The 22,129-nt window shown below is 48.4% G+C and overlaps 1 protein-coding gene across 1 annotated transcript in view; it reads right to left on the bottom strand.

Moving 5' to 3' along the window:
• Positions 1–13,982, bottom strand: part of VASH2 (vasohibin 2) — a 34,190-nt gene extending 20,208 nt beyond the window's left edge. Inside the window, exons 1-3 of the mRNA XM_054629772.2 lie at positions 13,368–13,982; positions 8,184–8,272; positions 5,804–5,860 (exon numbers count right to left, since the gene is read on the bottom strand). Coding sequence (XP_054485747.2) covers positions 5,804–5,860; positions 8,184–8,272; positions 13,368–13,685 — 464 coding nt within the window. The 5' untranslated portion in view covers positions 13,686–13,982. The remainder of the gene's footprint in view (positions 1–5,803; positions 5,861–8,183; positions 8,273–13,367) is intronic.
• Between the last annotated feature and the right edge of the window lie 8,147 nt (positions 13,983–22,129).

The following is a 22,129-nucleotide window of genomic DNA, read 5'->3' as shown; positions in this document are numbered from 1 at the left end:
TGCTGTTGGCTTTTCTCTGTTGGCCCACACTGAATCGGGTTCTGGTGTTTTTTCTGTTGGTGTTTTTGATGGGGTTTTTTTTAGGTTGGTTGGGAGGTTTTTTTGTTAGGGGTGGGGATTTTTTGTCTGGGCTTTTTTGGTAAATTTTGTTTGGTTTCTTTTATTTTTTTAAGCTCATCTTCTTCTTTGCCAAACTCCACTTTTGCTCTCCACAGCTGGCTACTGCCAAACTCTCCTATCTATTTGCCCTCACTAAATTATCTCCCATTTGTTCCAGCCCAAGAGATCACTCTGAATATCCCAGTTTCACTTTTCAAAGCCTTGTCACCTTGTCCAGCCTGGACTACATATCATCCCTCGTGATACAATTAGTCTTACCCATACCATGAAGGAAAAACTGAGCTGGGACAGACACTGCACACCTCGACTGACAATCTCTGCTAGGCAAGATTGGTAAAGTGCCACTTCCTACGTGCTGCTTTTCACCAAGTTGGGTCCTTCCATCAAATAGTTTTGTTTAGACTCAAGGTCCCTGCCTTATCTGCAGAGATAAGATGTGGCCCTATCAAAAGCCACACTAAAACAAGGAGTTATTACATCCACATCTTCTCCCTTGTTGACAAAAGCTCTTACACGCTCATAGAAGGAAATTCTCAGAAACAAATAGTGCCCAACAATATTAATGTTGCCTTTCCCTTCCCTTGAACTGCAGATAAACTCAAAGTTCCTAGACTTATCTTTTCCCTTATTCTTTTTAAAGGCTGCTATCTTGGCCTTCCCCAGCACCCACCCACATTCTCTAACACAAATATTAATGGTTGAAGGCTGCTTGTCAGCTCTCTAAGGGATCTATGGCAAATGACCTATGGCAAATGACAGAGCATTCAGCTCATTGCAGGTGCTCTTTGATTTGTCCTTTCCCTCTTTTCCCTCACTCCTAAATTCCTATCACACTGTCTCAGATGTTGATAGTGACCAGAAAGTCTGCAGTTAAACTTGTGAAAGAAGATTTAAGGAAGGCAGAAAATAATTAAAAAACAGCATCAAGCATTTCAATTCCCTGCCTTAGCAGGGTTTGCTGCTGGGATTTTCTTTAAATCTTGACAGTTACCTGAAAAGAGCCCTATATATATAGCTATTCTTTACAGTCTTACATATCAGATAGCTGGGAATCAGCCCACAGTCACCCTCTCCCCACACTCCAGTGAGCACTGGGGGCAGCCCATCTCTTCCAGGAGAGACTGCTAGAGCCAAAGAGAAGCACCCTGCAGCTCCCCTCTTTGTGGCATTTACACCACTCTCTGACGTCTGCCAGGCACATCTCTATTCCAGACCACAGTGAACACTTCTGCCTCTAACAAATGTAGCCAACAGGAACAGGCTGCTTGTTCCTCCCTCAAGACCCAGTCCTTGGCAGATAGTGATACTTCCTTGTTAATTGATTCAAATTTCTTTCAGTGTTTTCAGGAACCTTGCTTCCTGCAGTAACAGAGGCCCTGAAAGGAGCTGACTTTGCCTCTTCAGGATGCTTTCTGTTCAAAGTGGCAGTGTCTAAAGACAGCTCACAGGAATCACTAATTCCTTTTGCTTCCAGATTTTTCACTTGGGGCACCCAATTTCATATACAGGTTAGAAAAATCTTAAAACCATTCAGCATGCCCAAAACTGGAGGATCTCACCAGCCACCACCGATCACACTGGAATCCCTTCAGGGATGACCATGCTTAGGAGAGGCTCCCCATTACCTTCACCAGAAAGACTCCTTCAAGACTGAATAAATTTTTTATTAGTGAGATCTTCCAGCACATTTTTCCACAAAATTCTCCTTGCACAGACCCATGTATTTGCATGAGATCTATAGAAAAACTTGGGAGAAGGAGATTTTAAGGCTCCTGACAGTTTCATTCATGATAATGAAGCCAAGAGAGAAGTGAAAGGCACCAGCAGGAGCAAAAGGAGATAAAACAGCAGAGCAGCTATGGATCTTGTGAATCCTCTCAAAAACAGTGTTGCAACAGCAAAAGCATTTCCAGAACATGCTGAACACCCCACCGTATCTGTAACATCCCCCTTTGTGAGAGAGAGAAGCAGATGTTCAAATGCCTTCTGCAGTCTATTGTCTGGAAATGCTATGAGCCCATTTTTCTTTACAGCCCCATCAGTGTTCCTTAATAACATGGTGTGTGGAAACAATATTATTTCCCATCTCCCCTTCCCTGTTATTTGGTTGCATCGTTGCCATGTGACAGCTCCTATCATGCTCCTTTCCTGCAACTGATCACACATTACATCTGCTGCCACTGAAGGTCTCTCCCTCCTCACAGAGCAGCTTCTGGACTCCAATTCCTCAAAGAGCACAGAACCTCCCCAAATATCAGTTTCTGCTTCAGTTGCAGGTCCCCCTGTTCAGCTGGCACTTACTGGAGGGAACAGAACAATACTGCACCTCCCCTGATCCTCTGTGGAGGATAAAGAGATTTGTTTCTCATCGTGCCTCAAGCCTGCATCCTAGAACAGAAGCTTCCAGAGGGCTTATCACTCCTTGTAAACCCAGTAGTATCAGTTTGTTGACATTGAATTCACAGTTACAGATATTACTGGATATCCAGACATACACTTTTTTCCTAAAGCTCCTACATGATCTAAGCCTGAAAGTTGTAAAAAGAATGTGTCAGTCAAAAGTACCATTTTGATCAGACTGGTCGTACCAATAAAAGCCTAATATAGGTTTAGCCAGCATAATCCTGCATGGGAAAAGGAGAACCAGTCCTACTGGTGTCTGAAACATTCATATCACATGCATGCACACATGGATCAGCAGAGCTGAACTTCACAGGGTGCCCTTTACCTATTCAGTACAAAAAGGTACATCATGGAGCCTGTGAAGGGCACTCTCCCAGGATACCTGTGTAAGCAAAGCACTCCTACAGTGCAGGTAGCTACGCCCATAAATTTGGATTTTTTGCAAATACAGCCAGCTCAGGAGAGGTGAGACCCAGGCACATTTTCAGACACAGTTTGCCAGTACAACAAGAACAGCACACCAAGTTTACAGGTTCACAGCTCTGCCACCCTGACTCACACAGCTATGCCAACAGAAATCTAGCATTTCTAAAAGTGCTATCTGTGGTCTAGACAAATCCACGTGGTGGTCTGGCACTCTAAAATTCAAGTTGATAATAAGAGTAACTTTTTTTAAAGAGACTGTAAATACTGAGTTACAGCAAGACTGTATCCCTTAATGAGCTCCCATAGATAATTTATGCTCTTCTTCCTATGCTCAGCCACGCATTTTTATTTTCTCATACATCACACTGATGCTGGCAGTAAATCTCTACAATATCTAGTCCTCCCTCCATAATAGGAAAACTCATTAATATGCCCCAGCTGCTTTAGGACACTTTGACATGAATTTATGAATATTCAATTTCCATCTAATACTCAGCTTCTTTGTGTCCAGCCACGGCTGTCTTGAAGAGAGGCTGCCAAAGATTTCATAATACTTTCACTAGCTTTGAGCCCTCACATTATGAAACCAGCAATATGTTTAGTGTCAATAAAGCCCTGGGAGCAGCCTCATTTTTCAAGAGCCAGTGGCAATTGGAAGCCTTCAGCATCTTGCCCAATCCACTTGCAAACACTGTGTTGCAGCAAGCGAGGCCTTTCACACCACAGAAACGGCTCAGAGCAGCTCCTGTCACAGCACAGGACACCTGTCATTGCCATGCTGGGAGCAGATTTCTTGCAAAGTAGAGCACACCTCCCAGGAAAAATAACTTGGAGGTGTAAGTGATTTTTCAGCTTTGATGAAAACTGGCCAGATGAAGGAAAGGGAAGCTTTTGTGCACACCTCAATGCATTATTCACACAGAAACACCAAAGCTAGGGTTGGAAGGGACCTCCATTTGCCCAAGCCTCCTGCTAAAGCAGTTTCACTTAGAGCAGGTTGCACAGGTAGGTTTTGAATATCTCCACAGAAGAAGACTCCATAACCTCTATGGGCAGCCTGTTCAAGTGCTCTGTCAGCCTCAAAGTAAACATTTTTTCCTCATACTTAGATGGAACTTCCAGCTTCTGCCCACTGCTCCTTGTCCTGTCACTGGAGACTACTGAAAATAGTCTGGTCCCATCCTGACTTGGCCAGGTAAATTTTAAAAGATCTGAAATCTAAACCAGAAACTGTAAGTTTCATAAAAACAACTGGAATTTTCGTTTCATAAAAATGACAGGAACTTCAGGCAGCTTTGCATGTGTTCTCCTTCTCAAAACTGGAGAAACCAAGCCCAGGCAAGTGTTAGAGCCCTACAGCAGAACAGCAGGATCTGGGCAGCAACTCGTGCTCCTGACAGCTCCATTCCTCCCAGCACCCACATCTACCCAATCCAGGAGCAAAGCAGCACAGGCCTTCTTAGGACTTTACCCTGTTTGAGTCCAGCACACACCGTGCTCAGGCAACTGTGCCTGGAGAGCTGGCAGCCCCTGAGGGGTTGGACATTTCCAGGGGCACCATCCTTAACCCCACAGAACTCCTGCCACCCCATTCCAAGCAGCTCCAAGCAGCAACAAGAGAGGAGTCAGACACTCGCCCCCAAGCAATCACTAAGGCAGATACACAGAGGAAATGGCCCCACTTGGGAGGTGATTCAAAGCCACAGGCACATCTCCAGCTGTGAGCACTGTTCCCTTCTAGGAAAGAGCACCATCCTGTAAGCCAGGCTTTTATGCAGCCATGAAGGCAACGACCTTTTAAGTGGTAAGTGCTGAACATAATTCATTTTCATCCTTCACTTCTTTTGAAAAAAGTAATGGGACAAATTTAAAAATGAGTGAGCAGCTTGAAAATTGGTTTAAGCTTCTGTAAACCCATCTATCATTCAAGGCACAAGATTTGTTTTAAACTAGTTCCACCAGAGCAGTGAACATTAGATAAAGGAGGTGAGAAAGATTGCTGTCAGCAAGATGAAAACCTGAAGCACAAAGCTGAGATGGGAACTGGAATTTTACAATGAGGGACCATTAGTTTATTGACAGAGAACTGGGAAGAGCTAGAGACAGAGCAGTCTGTGGGAGTGATTATATTCTGCTTATCTTAATTTCACCCTAAAATAAAAGTATAATGCTGTCAACACCCTTCCTGCCCTAACCTGCTAATTTATTAGGTTCTGTTAAAGAGCTGTCCTAAGTATGATGCAGTTCTAACATGCAAGAGACCCCAGCTCTCTGCTGCCAGGCTCCCTGGGCACATGTTCATAGTTGCACTGCACAACTCATCACCAGCCAGCACAAGCCCTCCACATGGATGGAACAGCAAGATGAGCAGCAAGGCAGAAGCACAGACATGACTTAAACAGTCCATCATGAGCCTTCAGGGAAAACTACTGTGCTCAGGATGCCCAAACTCCTGCTGCACTTCACACAGCTAATCCCTTCCTACTACCTGCAAAGGGCATTTTGGCACAACCAGAGTATCAGGACTTACTCTGTTTCCAGAAAAGCAGCCCAGCCCTCCCAGCCCAACACCAATAAGCAGAGAGTTTTCCCAGCCCTGTGCAGGCAGCTCTGGCCTGCAGCCAAGCAGCTCCCACACAGCTGCTGAGTAAGAGCAGCACTTTCCACTCCATGGTGCTTTTGCCACCCCGCAGCAAGCTGGGACACTCCTTGCAAAGAAGCAACAGAGGCAGCTTTGGCCCTGCCAGAGGAGCTGTGGCACAGAGGACACAACCCTCCCATGCCATGGTGCTGCAGTGCTTGAATGCCAGCTGATCAGGGACAAGGGCATTAGAGCAATTCCAGGGGCACTTACCCACTCAGAGGTCTGCTTTTTCTGATCTCGAAGAACTGTGTTCCCGTGTGATTGTATCTGTATTTTGTTCTGTTAAGGGAAAGTAACTTGAACAGCCAAGCAATAAAATAACACTGCTGAAAAGGTGAATTTCAGTTCTGAGTTCCTGTTGAAACACAAAATAGGCAGTAAAAGCCATTGACTCTCAGATATGAAGCACATGGCATGTAAAATAAAGCAAAACTTTTCACTTGTCTTTTTATATGACTTATTAACAGCAGTAGGTGCAGAATCATGTATTAAGGTTGACCATGTAAAATGACACTCAAATTCAGCATTTGAAGGTTATAAATTCTTTTTCACTAGGTCCTGCTCACTACTAGGTTGCAAGTTTGGAAAAAAGTCTCCCACATGGGCAAGAAAAAGCATTCATAGCCTACCCAAACCAATCAACATAATCCATGGTCTGAAAAAACTTATTTCCTTTAGAAGTCTTTTAACTCCATCAGCCTCATGGCTCACCTGTGACCTGTCAACCAAAACCATTGCAGGTGCATCCCTTCACACTTAGAAAATATAACCATTCTCTAAAAATACAATGCTCTTGAAATGAAAACAACCAGCTATGTGCAAGCCAAGGTCATTAGCTAACATTAATAGTAGAAAAGTTCATCACAAATGATGCCAGCAGTCAACCAAATCTCAGCACCACTCTCCTAGAAGCACAGGCTGCCACACAGCAGCATCAATAGAAGCAGCCTCTTCCCTCCTCCTTGTGCATTTCTGTACAAGCAGCAATACAATAAATCAGACCAGGAAAACAATCTGTTCAGTAAAAACAAAACAAAAAACCCAATTAAGTTTTGTAAAAAAAAAAAAAAGAAAACACACTGTCCTTATTTTTGCTAGGTTACTTTTCCAGTTGAATCTCTTTCCTAACCTAGTACCTAAATTCTATTCCCATCAGAATGTTCATGCCAGTAAAACTGGTGATAGCAAGGCAGATACCAGGGCATGAGCAGGTGACCCCATGGAAGCTAAGAGTTGCTTGCAAGGCATAAATAACACAGCTGCTGGATGTATAACCATAGCCTAAATAAAAACTCCAGATCTCACCAGGATGCTCTGAACTGACTTCAATTAGAGTTCAGAGTTCTCCACAAACAAGGCTTTACTTCCCCTCCCGCCTTCAAAACTAACTCATGAGGCCCTCTCAGGGTGCTCTGCACAAAGCATACATCCTCCTGCAGCCCTCAAAGGAAGCCCAGACGCTGCTCCCCAGCCCCCTTTGAAGCTTTTCTGAACACAGATCCAAACCCTGTGCCCAAGGCCTGCTCCTGCTACGTAGCAAAAGGCAGGATTTCAAAACCACTGCAGGGGGAAATGGGGGATAATGTCATTTTTGGAGCTCTGTATGACACGGTATCCTCTCTGGCACAATCCCAGGGAGCAAGAAGCCTCCTGTCCTGGCCCAGTGGCTGCCATAAAGAAGAGAATTGCACCATCCCCCTGCAGAGCAGGCAGGCCCAGGCTCCCTGCCCAGGGCAGCTGCTGCAGCTCCAGGCCCGCCTTGATCCCAGCCACGACTCCCCCCCTGCTATTTCTGGATGCTCTTCCAGCTGCCTCCCATATCCTTCTTAATCCTTACCAGCACTTTACACTCATTCTTCATCCCCCCCAGTTTCCCCACATACACAAAAAGGCAGAATTTAGGAAAAAAGGGAAACAGAAGAGCAGCATCTGGGCCAGCAACCTTCTCTGAAACTATCTGTCAGCAATGGAAAGGTGGGAATTGGGTGTGGGGCAGTGACAGACAGGCTAGACAGATGTGTACATCCCTGATGAATCCCCAGGCAAGGTGGAACATCTTGGAAGGGAGATGCCTTTGGTCAGTTCCTGTGTCACAGGCAGGTGTTCCTGCCCACCTTGGGGTCAGGACAGCTGCTTGTGCCCCTCACCCCAGTGACAAGCACTCCCTGTAGGCTGAGCACACAGGCAATCCTCAGGGAACCCACAGGGGCTGCTCAGGCACAGGGAGAAAGGGTTTGACACAACACTGGCTCCCTCTTCGTGGCTTTATGACAAGATGCCATATTATTTCTCCAGGCATCATGATCCAATCATAATATCCTCATACATCAGCTTCAAAATAAGCACTTCTGTTCCTACCAATGTCATTCCAGTTAAATTTTTCAGTATAATTTAAAGCTAATTACATCTCCCAGAGGACTGCTATGACAAGCTCAGTGCTGCTGGTGCTATCACAAATCCCTGGAGGCGTCCCTTTACCCCCAAATGATCCCAAGCCCTCACAACCAGCTAAAGCTTCAGTAAAGCTCTGTAACTCACACCAGGCACAAGTCAGCCTTCATTCCAGAGAACACACACAGGAGAAGGATACTGCAGCATCTTCATGTAGGTCTGTATTGCCTGGAGCCATTCTGGGATTGACATGGAGAGCTTGTAGTTTGGCACTGGCGGCACTGAGGGCTGGACACAAGAAAAAAGATGAAGAGGTTAGACAGCCACGGCTCCCTGCAGAGCAGATAAGTGATTTACTGAGCAGTGGCATGTGCTCAGTGCAACACAACGCTGCAGCACAGATGGCTTAAGCCCCACGTGAACTCAGGCATCAGGCAAAGTCATCCTGCTGAGCAAGGGGCTGCCCCAGCAGCAGAGCCAGCCCTGCCCTGCACAGAGACTGTGGCAGGCTGATCATCAGAGCCACCAGCATCCCTCAAACACCACCCATGCAGGCAGGCAGTGCACACAGAAAGCCTCTGCTTCCCATTCCCCCCCAGCACAGGGCATTTGGATGAGCAGAGTCCCAGTACTGACCCTGCTGTTCTCCCTCCCCCTGGAAGCCATTTCAAGTCTAATTTCTGGCCTCCTTTACCACAAGAGAAAGATAAAAGGAGACAAGGATCCTAGGCTGCATAATTTCCCATCTGCCATACGTCTGCAGCAGGCTTGCTGGGGAGGGAGAGCACAGCACCTAGAGGACCACCTGGCACCCAAATATTTAATGACATTAAGACACTTAAAGATATAGACTGGCAACATGATGGGATTTTTCCAAAATCTCATAAGACATCTGCTTGTGCCTAAGCATTTTAAGAAGGCAGGCCCTCAATCCACATTTAATCCCCATAGCTATTTGGCTCCTGAGCCTGCAGCCATGCAGGAAAGGGGCACAGCCTTGTCCCAAGTCCACTTATTTCAGGGGTAAGACTGCAACATATGGGGCCAGCAGATATTAAAGTGGGCAGCATGGCTAGAAAGAAGTCGGCACAATCCTCACAAACACAGTGAAGGAAGCAATTTGAATATTAATGCAGATTCAAATTCAGGAACCAGCAATTTGGGCAGCTGTGACAAGGTGCAAAGAAAAGTTTTGGGACCACATTGTCGTAACCATAGTTTAAAGCTCATAAAGTGACATATCACTGTCCTTAATATATTTCACGTCAGCAATTGCTGATAAGAACAGCAAGTTCAGGTTGTATGGGGCATCTCTGCCACAGACTGTCCTCTCCAGCTCCCATCTCTGTTAAGACTGTGTGTTTGCTTCCAGAGAATGAGCACTGGTAATCCCAAGGCAACAAAACCCAGAATTTACTACACACAGCAAGTTACTACAGTGAAGTAGTAAATACACCTTGGAGAAGGGGGGAGAAAACACCAAACCAGAGACTCCTACACTCCTGGCACACAGAAACAAACTGTAAGTGGCAAGCAGATGGCAAGGCTTCCAGCTCGCCCCCGCCATCCCAGTGCTACGCGGCACCTGCACACATGGGCTGTCTCCTCTCACCAGTGGGAGTTATGAGCAAGACTCATTAGCACTTCCTAATCATGATTTTCATGCCTAAGCTCTTCATTAGAGGAATTTTCTTTTGGTTCCACAGGTTCCTTTCCCACCCAGCCCCTTTGGGCTGGATGAATTATTCACCTGTCCCTTCCAGCACGAAGGCACACCTGGACTCAACACACCAGATAAGGCTCAAGTTCCAGATGCAGCAAGGAGCTGACAAAGGGAATTCTGGCAGGGTTCTCACACCTTCCTGGAGGGGCCATTTCTGCTCCAATACACTCAGACCTTTGCTTCAAAGATACAGAAGCTCTAGGTGCATGCATTGCACTTACACAACACACCAATCAATGGGAGCCCCAGGCAGTGAGGGGCCTGGCTGCTGCAGAGGTGGGGATTCCATCCTTTGCCCAGCCCTCACCCTGCTGTGGGACCCAGGACAGCATCCCACAGGGACAGCAGCAGTGTGAACAGACACAGCCCTTCCTGAAACCCACAGAGGCCACCCTCACCAGAGGGGACAGGTTCAGATTCCAAGTGAGGTGCTCCCCATCTCCAAGGCAGGTGATCACATTATCCAAGGAGGATGATGATGTCAGATACCAGAGCATAGCCTAGAAAAGAGATCCAGGGTTTTCTCACTAGCTAGAACACATTCCTAGCAGGCCTGCTGAGCCAGGAGGCTCAAGCCCTCCAGATCTCAGGCAAGAAGGGAGGAGCATCCATAAGCCTGAGCCCACACAGGGCAGCACTGCTCTCATCTCTCCATGCAGAGCAGGCAGGACACACACCATGCTGCCAGCCAGGCCAGGCACTGGGGAGCCACACACCACTCCCACTCCTTCCAAACATGTTTCCCTCCCTGATTCCTGCCCCAGCTACAGGAGGACTGATCCTGGGCACTCACGCAGCATGGAGCAGCAGGGCTGCACGATACAAGTGCAGGAAAGCACAGCTCTGTTTTCATTGAGGATGCAGCCCTCCAGCTCCTGGTATGCATCCACAGCAGCAAGGAGCAGGCAAGAGGTCATGGATGGCAAGAGGAAATGCAGACACAGCACTACAGACCATGAATTTGTAAAGCAAGAGAAATTCAGAGATGAGTCAGATGAAAAGCCTTGACCTCATATCAGTCTTTCCAAGGAATAGCAGCTCCAGAGAGTGGAGCTGCTGCAGTGCAAGACCACGTGGCAGAGCTGGAGACTCATCCCATGGCTGGAAATGCTGTAGTCTCACTTCACCACAGATATCCTGTGTGGAACTCCTTTTGCCCAAATGCACTGTCTCACTTAATGACCAAAAAGTCATTTTCTACCAGCTCCCCCTGCAAGCACTCCGTTACTCAGCACGGATGAAGCTGACAGGCAAGAGTTCTCAAAGCTGCTGAGAGGTTTAATTTATTACAATCTCCAAGTACCTCCAAGATCACAGAACAAGTAAAGGATTGCACAGCCCTTCCAAACCGTGAGCCTGCACTATTTGCAGAGCTCAAGCCAACAGCCAGAGGTGGGCACCCCACAGGTTCCAAAAGTGCCCTTGCAGACAGGGCAGCTTTTTGTAAGGACTCTGCCTCCCGAGAGAGATGCAGCCCTGCACCTCTGCAGCTTGCATTTGTTGCAGTAAGGACAGCCTCACAGACACAGTCAGAAGCTACTTACACCCTGCGTGTATGATTGCTGAGACTAATGCCAAGATGATTAGAGCAATCAAGTGGAGCTTCTTGGAGAGGGGATGAAAACTCTCTCCCATCAGCAGGGATTAAGAACAGATCAGATGCAGAAATGGAGCAGTTGCACATGCCACTTACTCAGCCTGAACCAACTATCCATGCAAGCAAATTACAAATCATCTTCTCACAGGCACAAGTTTCCCTCATCACTCCCAAACAGCAGTACCTGGTCTTTTGCAGGGTGACACATACCCTGCAGCACAAGCCAATTAAAATAATTTGTACCACCATTTAAGGAACAAGTCCCCACTCATATTCCTACTCTGACCCAAAAATTACCATCACAACTTTGGTAATCCACTACCGCTTTGGCAAAAAAAACCCTGCTCCTAACCTTCATTTGCTCACCCGAGCTCTGTTGGCCCTAATAAGGGCCAGCAAGTCCTCAAACTACTCTCTGACCCTAGAGGTGCCACACTCAGCCAGCAATACCTACTTAGTCACAGAGGGCACCGGGTCCTCCAGACCCTGAAGAAACTAATCACTGTAACAGGGATTTTGCATCCAGGCACTGCTGGAGTACAACTCCTGCAGCACTGGGCACTGATCATCAACATCAAATGATTTGGCCAGGCAGATTTCAAAACATTTTTATTCTGCCCAGCTTACACAGATGCTACAGAGAGTGAGCCCAGAGCTGTGGCACTGAGGAAGAAGCCATGGGCAATGCTCTCTGGGACATTCCCACAGGAATACAGTCCAGCACACTGGAGCCACTGGCATGTCTCTCACCAGATGCTTTATCAGTCACCACGGCTGTCACCAATAAAAGTTACATGCTCTGGAGTTGGGAAGTAAAGGATGAAAGTCAAATCTAGCACATGCTTTGCCATCCCTTAACATCAAAAGGGCTTGCAGGCCATCTAGACTGGCATAAGCTGGTCAGGCTGCTGAAACAAGAAGTTCTGCCCAGTCCCTGCCCCCTCATTTCCACCTCAAGTGCTCGTGTAAGTACAAGATGAACCACACCAAGGAACCACAAACTCAGCATAGCCTGATTATTCTTTAGTTGGATATGCTCCCCCATCCAAACAAAGGCTGGTTCCAGCACAAGGAGAGCAGAGAGGAGAGAGATGGTCCCTTTTGTACCTGCACTGGACTGAACATTGCAGAAGAGAGATGAAAGGCCTTTTCAGCAGCTTATTTGACAAGCACCTTCTCAATACAGCCCTACACAATAAGATTTCGACTTCCCTGTGCACAGAATTTCCTTTCCACTCCACGAGAAGAACAGGCATATGGTTCATGTCAGTATCACTGACAGCTTGGACCATGACAGCAGCAGCCCAACCATGTCACCCCAGCACACACAGGGGTATGAACCAAGCCAGACTCCAGCAGTCAGCTCACATTAATGCTGCCTGATGTGAGCAGTGAATCAAGCTCAAAGTCTGCCAAAGCAGAGAGTGTTAAAGACATTGTGAGCAATAATGCAGCACAGTGTCAAGAAGCCTTGGAACAAGAGCAGACATCAACATTTTATTTGCTGTCTGGAGGAAAAATACTTGGGTGAGGCAGAGCTATTTGGGGCTTGTACTGAGGAACGTACCAGACAAAAGCATTTGGAATCTTTCCACTTAGTGGAAAAGAAACGTCTGAGTTTTAAATCCCTTGTTACATTTGAGGAGCAACGCTGTGTTTAAGGAAACAGCTGTGTTCCGAAAGCAAAAGAAAAACCTGCTTTAAATCGCACAAAATGCTTCACTCAATCCCTGAAGATTTCTTTTAACTTTTGTTTTCTGGCTTTTTCTCCCCAAGCCAAAAGGAGTAATTTTTCCCCTGCTTGTTCCCCAGGACACCCAGTGCATCCCCTAAGCACCCGCAGCCCCGTACCCCGTTCCGGCCGCTTTGGGACAGCAGATGCCCCATCCATCCCCGCAGTGCCCCAGAGCATCCTCCGGGCAGCGGTGTCGCACCCTCCCAGCCGGCCCCGGAGCCGCCCGGCCGCCGGACGCGCACCGAACGCAGCAGCCGCGGGACGCCGCCCTCGGGCTCGCTGTCACCCGCTGCCCCGCACGAGGGGACACACGGCGGCTCCGCCTTACCCGAGCCAGGCGGGCGGCGCTCCGGATGGCCGCCGCCACGGCCCCGCCGTCGGGGTGCACCCGCTCCACGTGGCCCCACATGCGCTCCCAGGTCTGCCCGTCCATGGGGAAGCCGCTCTTGTTCACCAGGAAGAGCGAGCCGCCGTCCCGCTGCTGCTCCTGCTCCTCCTCCTCCGAGCCCCCGCCGCTCCCGCTGCCGCCGCCGCCGCCGCCCGCCGCCCGCGGCTGGGCGCTCCGCGACCGGCCGCCCTCCTTGCCGGCCGCCGCACGCCGGCCGCTCCCGCGGCAGCCGCCGCCGCGGCCCGCCACGCCCGTCATGGCCCCGCGGCCATGCCCGGGACCGGGACCGCTGCCGGGATGCGCCCCACGGCCTCGCCGCCGCCCGGCCGCTCTTTATGTGTACGTGTGTGTGTGTGCGCCTGTGAGGGGCGTGCGGAGGAGGCCGGGCGGGGGCGGTCCCTCGCTAGCGACGCCGGCCCGCTCGCTCCGGGCGCCCCGTCCCGACCCCGGTACCGGCCGCGGCCGCGCAGGGGGCGCGCCCCGCGCCGCGCGCCATGCCGCGCGTTACCGCGCGACCGGCCGCCCGCCCGCCCGCGGCGCGCCCCCATTGGCCGCCGCAACAAAGAGGGGCGGGGCCAGCGGGGCGGGGCGGGCCGCCACTGGCCGAGACGCCGCCGGGAGGCGCCCCCTGCCGCACAGCGGGGAACACCACCACCGGGCGGCGCAGTCCGAGCGCTTTCGCCCTCAGCCGGGCCGAACCGAGCCGAGCCAGGCCGAGCCGAGCCAGGCCGAGCCGAGCCAGGCCGAGCCCCGCGCAGCCGAACCCAGCAGAGCCGAGCCAGGCCGAGCCGAGCCAGGTCGAGTCCAGCGCAGCCGAACCCAGCAGAGCCGAGCCCGGCCCCTCCGAGGCGCGGCGATCCCCTCAAGCCGAACCCAGCCTAGCGCAGCCCGACTCCAGCCGTGCGTCCCGGTCCCCGGTGCGGGATGGGGGCCGGAGGATGGAAGTCCTCCTCGGAGAGAGCCGGGCTGTTCGCTCTTCCCAGCAGAGCTGGGAGATCCCCTGTTAACCACGCAGCGGTACGGTGGTGGCAGCGAGATCCTGAAGGAGAGGCGCCTGTGAGGAGAGGGCAGAGAGCCCCAGGCCCGGCAGAGACCGCCCTGGCCGTGCTGCCCGCCCACCGTGCCCTGGTGGCTGTGGCCACGCTCGGACGCGAATTTTCAGCTCTTTATGTCAAGCACAGCAGTGTCAGTGTAATAATGCATCTCCTAGAGCTGTGAGTGACCCCCCCATCAGATACAAATAGTGTGAAAAGCATTGCTCCCATCCCCTGACCATGCACTCAGATACTGCTGGAGCTCCGATCTGCCCTGCTCCCAGACAGGAATAAATTTCTGCGGTCCCTAATCAGCTTCCCGAAGGCTCTCAGGAGCCAGAAGTGCATGATGAGTTGCTAATCACTCTCCACAGGAGCCGATGTCTCTGTGAGTCCTAGCAGTAATCCTCCCTGCTGTCCCCTGGCCACATGGCATGCCAGAATCTCACCAGGGGCTTTAACAGAAGGGAGGACAGTGAAAAGCTGTTCCATCAGCTACAGCAAATCAAGGGCTTCAGCGTACATGGCTTGCCCAGTGTCAGCTTTCAACCCAGTGTAGAAACCCCCCGAGCTGAATGTGGGGCTCTGTGTGTAAATGGCAACACAATCCAGGGGAAAGGGGTAAAGGTCAGGGTGGACTTAGAGCTGCTCTGAAGTCTTCACCCTCTCCACTATGTCCTGCATTTCCCTAATCATCAAGCAAACGCTGCAGTTGGAGGGAAAATGTGCATCCATGCTGGGCAGAGATGATACACACATACACACACACACACACACACACACACCCCCACACCCTGCTGGGTTTGGGAGCAGGATCCCAGGGGAAGCACAGTCTCTCCTTCTGGAGTGCAGATGATGCTGAACAACAGCAAGATATGAGAGCACCAAGAGGAGTTCCCAATGGGAGATGATGAAACACAGAAACCCAGAGAGGCTGCAGATGGCTGCAGACACAGAGGAAAGGACTCTCCAGGAGCCAAGGGAGGCTCAGGCAAGACAGTGCAAGGAAAGGAAGGCCAAGAAAGTCTGTGAGTTCACTGGAGCAGAGCCAGGGGAAAGCCTGAAAATCCTTCAGACCTGGATCTTAGAACTAATGGGACAGTGCAGGTGGTGGCATCCATGTGTGAGCAGCTGAGGGGCACACTGCATGTGCCAGAGCCTGGAGTGCTGGGATTACACAGCACAGTGTCATCCTCAAGGATGCTCATACACAAGCTGGCAGTCACGTATATTCCAGAGCCTTGTTCCTGGTTGGAACAGGCAACCATGTTGAGGCTGTCACAGCCTTGCTCAGTGCTGCTTCACTGCCTAGAGCAGCCAGGAACCTTCAGATCATGTTTTCCTACAGCCACCCTTCACCTGGGAGGGTGAAGATTAGAGTGATGCCACGTGCTTTGCAGTTCAAAGCCTCCTGCATCCACCATGTCAGGATGTGCTCCATGCCAGAGGGAAGGACTCTCCCTGGCCAGACAGGGAGAGTCCTGGCAAAGTTTGGACACCACAGCTCTGCTCACAGCAGTCTGCAGCATCCAGACCACTTCCAATCAGGACTGAAAGAAAGAAAATTCCTACCAGCTCCTCCCTGATGCTCAGGAAGAACAGGGAGAGTGACAAGTTGAACTCCCAGAGGTCAGTCAGTGGGTCCAAGGCCAGCTGTGGACTGGACAGGCAGGGCAGAAGTTAGCTGGAGTCCTGGAGCTAAAGGCAACTTCAAAGCAACAGCCTAAGGAAATAAAAGTAGAGTACCTAAGTCCCTACAACTAAGGGAAAGTCTTAATAACTCTCTCACCAGCTACAAATGAGGTGTAAAAATAGAATAATGCTGCTTTGGATTAGCCAAAGCTCTCCCTGGTATTAGTTATGAACAGATACTCAAGATGAGTAAAAGCAGGATGGGATCTGCATCATGCCCCCTGTATCCCATGGCTTTCACCTCATGGGACCACTTAATTTTGGTACCATGACTCTGAGCAGAGCTGCCTTCCTCCTTGCTCTGTTTGCAGGTCTTCCTCTCACACCAGGTTCCTGCCCAGCCTCTGTCCCAGTGTGCCAGACCTGTTTGACTTTGAAATTCAGTCCCTTTGTATGGATGTACCTTTCTAAAGCTAGCTCTGAGCAACACTTCCATCTACAGTCCTAGCGCAGAGCTCATTGCTACCACAGCTGCTTTCTGGGTCAAAGGAGCTAATTTGATCATAGAATCAACATGTAAGAGGGTTTTAACCTTCATTATTTCCAATTGCAGACTCATTTAAATGCAGCAGTTAAAAGGCCCTGCAGTGCAATTACACAACCAAGTGCAGGAAACTTAATAGCTCTTAATTTGCACCATGGCAGCAAGGTGATATCAGCATTGGCACTTTTTCCAAGCAGGCTTCTTCTCCAAAGTGCCACCCCCACACCCCCACAAGGAGTCCCACTATCCTCTTCCTCGGAGATCAAACAGGAGCGAATTCAGCCTGGCCACACAGCAAACCCTCACTGCCCTGTGATACTGAGCAGAGGAAGTTCATTCATGTATTTATTTGGACTTGTCTGGGAAAGCACTTCCTCTATTACCCATTGTTTCCAAACAGCCCTTCTCGTGCAAGGAGCCGGCAGGAGAAGGCTTTCCTGGGCAGGAGCTCCAGCCTGGCCTGGCCTCAGAAGAGGGAGCTGCAGCCAGGCTGGGGAAGGAGGACTGGTGTCATTTGCTGTCTCATGGCCTGTGAGGCCTCATGCTCCTGCTTTGCTGCTTGGAAATTTGGTGGTTTTCTGCTCTGCAGATCTTTTGCCAGCACAGCTCCAGCCTTTTCTAAGATCTTTGTAATGCCTTGTCCAGACTCTGATATCAATAAACCTTGTAATGTGAAAATACTTCTCACTGTGAACAGGAATGCCTCTCTGTGCTACCAGGGCCACAAGGGGGGCAAAAAACCCAGAAGTGAAACAAGACCAGCAGCAGCACTGCAGCAAAGGATGGGCTGGTCAGCAGATTGCCCTTGCCCCTGCCCTGCCTGGCCAGCCCCAGCTCTGCAACCTTGGAGCCCTCCAAGCCAGGCCATGTGGCAATTCCCCGGGTCCCAGTCCAACAGACCCTTCTCAGAGCCACAGCCACGGCACACAGCTGGCCCGGTGCTTTGATGCCTCTGCAGGCAGGAAAAGGGCAGCTGCTCCAGCAGCCCAGCCAGCAGGGGCAGGAGACACGTTTTGTTCTAACCCTCCTACGGTGAAAAATGCATGTTTTATGATTGGCTTTTCACATGAATATTATATGTGTTATGTGAGAAAGTTTTGCTGTATTAATTTTTTTAGTAGTGTGTTAAATATAGTTTTAGGTTATAACAAAATGTTAAAATAGAAACTATGCTATATAAGATACTTTTTTTAAGGAAAGGACTCGCACCAGATAGCAGACACAGGACACCTAAATCTTTCAGAGAAAGAGAATTTATTGCTCCATTATCAGGAGAAACAAACTCTTCCTGCCTCGCTCAGCAATGAAGACGCCGTCAGGATTCAGTGGAAGAAGTTGACACTGACCAGACAGAATCCTGTGTTTGAATGGAATTTATGCATCATGGATGAGATCTATGAATATTCAATGGGCTATTGCTTTTAAGGGTTAATCCTCTGTTATCGGGTGTCCTTTTTAGGGCTTATGGTGCCCAGAAAAAGGTACCCGGATGTCTGTAACTCTTTGTTCCTGTTGTCTCATATTGTCCTAATCCAAATTGTCCAAAATTATGATTACTCTAACTATATTGCTATTTTTATGAACATTTTATTGTCATTAAACTTTTAAAATTAAAAGAAAAATGTGATTGACATTTCTTACACTAGGAACAGAAGTTTTCTTTTGTGCAAGAAGGGTGTTCAAACTGCTGCCATCCAAGGCAGTGCTGGGAAGCGAAAGCTTGTTTATCCTTCCTTCCTTCCTTCCTTCCTTCCTTCCTTCCTTCCTTCCTTCCTTCCTTCCTTCCTTCCTTCCTTCCTTCCTTCCTTCCTTCCTTCCTTCCTTCCTTCCTTCCTTCTTTCGGTAACAGGACAGATCTGGACCTGGGCTGTTTCCCAGGTCAGTAAAAGTGGACACTAACTTTGTACCAGTATCAGTTACTGGTGGAGCAGGAAATGTGCCCAGCACCTCCAGCTGGCAGCAGTCAGTGCAAAAGCCTGAAGCCTGGATACCTTCCCAGTGAGAGGAAAGAGTCTGATGTCTTTACAAACAATATCATGGGTGAAGGTGTGGGTGTTAACATCTTTGAAAAGGGGCTCAATATCTCTGCTAACTGTGGGCAGCAGGTTCCTTGCAGAGCCCAGACAGCTCAGCTACTGAACCAGACAAGTGGGGTCTGCACAAGCCTGAGTTTCTGAACTTTGGGGTAAAATAGTAGGTTCAAGGGGGAATATGTGGTCAGCAGTTCAGGAAGGCTGTACCTTCCTAGTGCCTCAGCCAGTGGGGAAAGGAAGGGAGAAACACACAGTCGTGAGTTTAGGATAAAAGGAGTCTGCGCCCTCCAAAACCTTGAGAGAGAAGAGTTTGTGGGCTTGTGCTCCGGTGGACTCTCCCTTTATGCAAGTAAAGTTGCAGGACTCCTCTGTCTCCTTTTTGGACATAAACCTCTGGTGTTTGTGGATTTTCCTGACACCAGCTTGGGCACACTGTTCTGCTAAAGCTAGGCCAAGTGACCTTAATGGCTTTTTCTGCATTTAGCAGCCAGCAGAGCGGCTGCAGGCCAAAATGGTTAATCCTACAGGGGTGCTTCAGCTTTGCAGAGGGCAGCAGAAAAACACAGGTCAAGAAAGTTTGCCTGCTTTAAGTAAATTGCATTATTGCAATGCAAATATTGGCCCATTTCCTGAAAAGACCATAGTGACCTCATTTGATCCTTTGAAAGGAATATAAAATTTGTTTGTCTGGGGCTTTTTTCCTAAATTGAACATTATGCTGGAATGGGATTTTTTTAGTGATGAAATGAAAGGTCAGACTGTGATAAGGATGTAACCATGGCAATATGGCAATGGCTGTTGGTACAAGTTTGCAGGAGCGATTTGCGTAACCAATAAGAACAACTTTCTGTACTCATAGAATTTCCCTGTGATCACTGGGAAAATAAATATCTAAAGCAGACTTTAAAAAAAAAAAGCAAGCTATAAAAAAATGCTTGAGGGTGTGCTTCCTTGGAGCATTCCCCAAGGTAGCCCTTTCTGAGAACTCTTAAGCCACTGTTTATTTTGCAATAGTCTAGCAGAAAAAGCAGCCATCAGCTGCTTTGGCTGCACCAATGAAAAACTTCAGCAGCATGTTTTCATTTCTGCCTGAGTAAGTCCAGGATCTCTTGCAATAAATCTACTGCAACAAATCATTATAGTGTTTATTTTACATGGGGCTAGATGGACTCCAGTTGTTCTCAGACTAGTCCAACAGGCAAGTTTTTCTTGCATTAAAAAAGATTTTTAAAAGCATTTTAAAAAAATTCAAAGTGTCATGAAAAGCCTATAAATCAGACCTTCCCCAAAACTGGTTTGCAAATTTTCACTTTCCACTCCCCATTGCAGATCAGCATGTCCTAGTAACCTGACTGAGCCTTTGCTGACATTGAAATAACCTTTTCCATACTTCCTACTGTCACCTCACTCTGGTCTACAACTGATGCCATCAGATGCAGGTGAAACTGTTGTTCCAGAGTGGTACAACATCAGCATCCCAATTAGCCTGCCTTACTCCTATCTTGTTCCAAAGTCTCAGTCTCAAACATTGCAGTAGCTTGGGAAAATAATTACATCAATACAGTTTGCTCTGAAGATCTTACTTGACACCATATCACATGATTTGTTCTCTGCAGCAAGCTCTGCTTACAAAAACAAGAAAATACTAATGTAACCTTCCATGAATATTGGCTTTTTTTTTTTTTTTTTTACTAATTACTTCTTTAACGTTTAGTCAGAGGGTAAACTACCCTGCACAATCACTTCCCCCCCCGCAAGGGGAACTGCATAATAAAAATACAGGTAGTAAAGAACAGCAGTAGCTGAAAAAAATCTGCTCCCTAGAAATGAGATTTCTTTTCAGCAATCATCAGCACCCACCGGCTTGTCACAAAGGAGCTGCCAGTGGTGGCACCAGAGGTGAAAGTCAGGACTTACCTCCACTGCCAAGTGAGCACCTGAGTCATCCCTGCCTTCCTGGAGAGAGGAATGCACTGCAATAAACCCCTGCCTGCTTGAGGTTAGAAGCACAGTTGTTGTGGCTGATCAGAAATAAATTAAACAGTCCAGTTGTGCTATGGGATAACCTGTGCCCTCTAGGAATAGTGTGATGCTGGTTAGGGAACACTGACCAAATGTCCTCCTTATTATTAAAGTTCCTCAAATGCATTTTCTTTCCAGGAAGAAAGAAAAGCAGACTGGAAAAGTTATTAAGCCTAGCAATAGAATGTGTCACAAGCCCAAACACTAAAAGCCTTTGAACTGAGATGCTGTGTGAAACCTGCAATGAGAAATGTGTGATTTACTGTTCTTAATGCCCTGGTGCTGCAAAGGGTCATGACGACACTGATGATTTCATCAAACAATTTTTGATCTTAAGCATCACTTCAAGCATCCCTGGGAGACAGTGCTCTGCAGATTGAGTTCCCCTTTCCAGAGGATGATTGAAGAGTAATCAAAATGCTGCAGAAGCACCTGAAGGTGACAGTAAAATTCAAATACCACAATCATTTTAAAAATAAAGCTCTTAAAGGAAATACAGTAATCTAGAGCAAAATTACTTTTTTTACTTAATGATCTTCATTATTTGCCATGACATGAGTGATTATAATCTTCAGAGCAGACTGAAGCCTACAGAGCACCTTCTGGCTTTGGAATCAAACCCAGGAATGCTGTGTAATCACACAAGCTGTGGACTTGGAGGAGACTCCCTAATGCTCTCAGTGCATGCAGACATTTCAACCCTCATGAGATTCTCGCATTCTGAGCAGATGAAATAAGTCAGAGAAAAATCACACTGACCATGGGGCATTCTGTTCCCCAAAAGCTGGGGGACCTCTGTATTTCCCTTGGTGACAGTCTGGTTTGGACAATTTTGTCAAGCTTCTGAGCCTTTGAGGCCTTCTCTACCCTTCTGAAGCTTCAGTGGGGCTGTGACAAGATGAGAAATCATGATTTCATCAAACAAGGCTAGACTTTAGGCAGTAGCCTCCAAGTGGTTTGGTTTTTTTAGCATTAAGGCCTGAAGAAAATCCAGTTGTTCATTGTGAGCAGAAGATAACACAAATTCAAGTCCCCTGGAGCCAGTTAATGATCTCTGGGTGAGTCATTCTCACCCCTGTGGGACAGTGTCTCTTCATTCCACACAGGATGTACATTCTGTCTAATGCCTGCAGGGTTGTTCAGAACCAGCTGATGAATTATTCTGAGAAAATCAAGTTGCCTTCCAATATTTAGTGGAGAAAATGCCATGCACAGCCTTGGAAGCTGCACTGTTATATTTTAACTTCTTTTTCTCTTGGCAGCAAGCTGGACAATTTGATTTATAAAAGAATAACTGATTCTGCAGTCAGCTGCAGTTCCTCTATTGCCTTAACCAAACTAGTCATCAACATCTAAAAAGCCTTAGGACTGCCCCATTCTGAAAAAAAAAACCTCTCTGGTTCAGCCTAATGCAGGCTAGAAAAACTTCTGAAGCCT

The sequence above is a fragment of the Agelaius phoeniceus genome, chromosome 3 (genome assembly GCF_051311805.1).
Source record: "Agelaius phoeniceus isolate bAgePho1 chromosome 3, bAgePho1.hap1, whole genome shotgun sequence".
NCBI lineage: Eukaryota > Metazoa > Chordata > Aves > Passeriformes > Icteridae > Agelaius > Agelaius phoeniceus.
The sequence above is the reverse complement of the archived record's forward strand: the minus strand, read 5'-3'. Positions and strand labels throughout refer to the sequence as shown.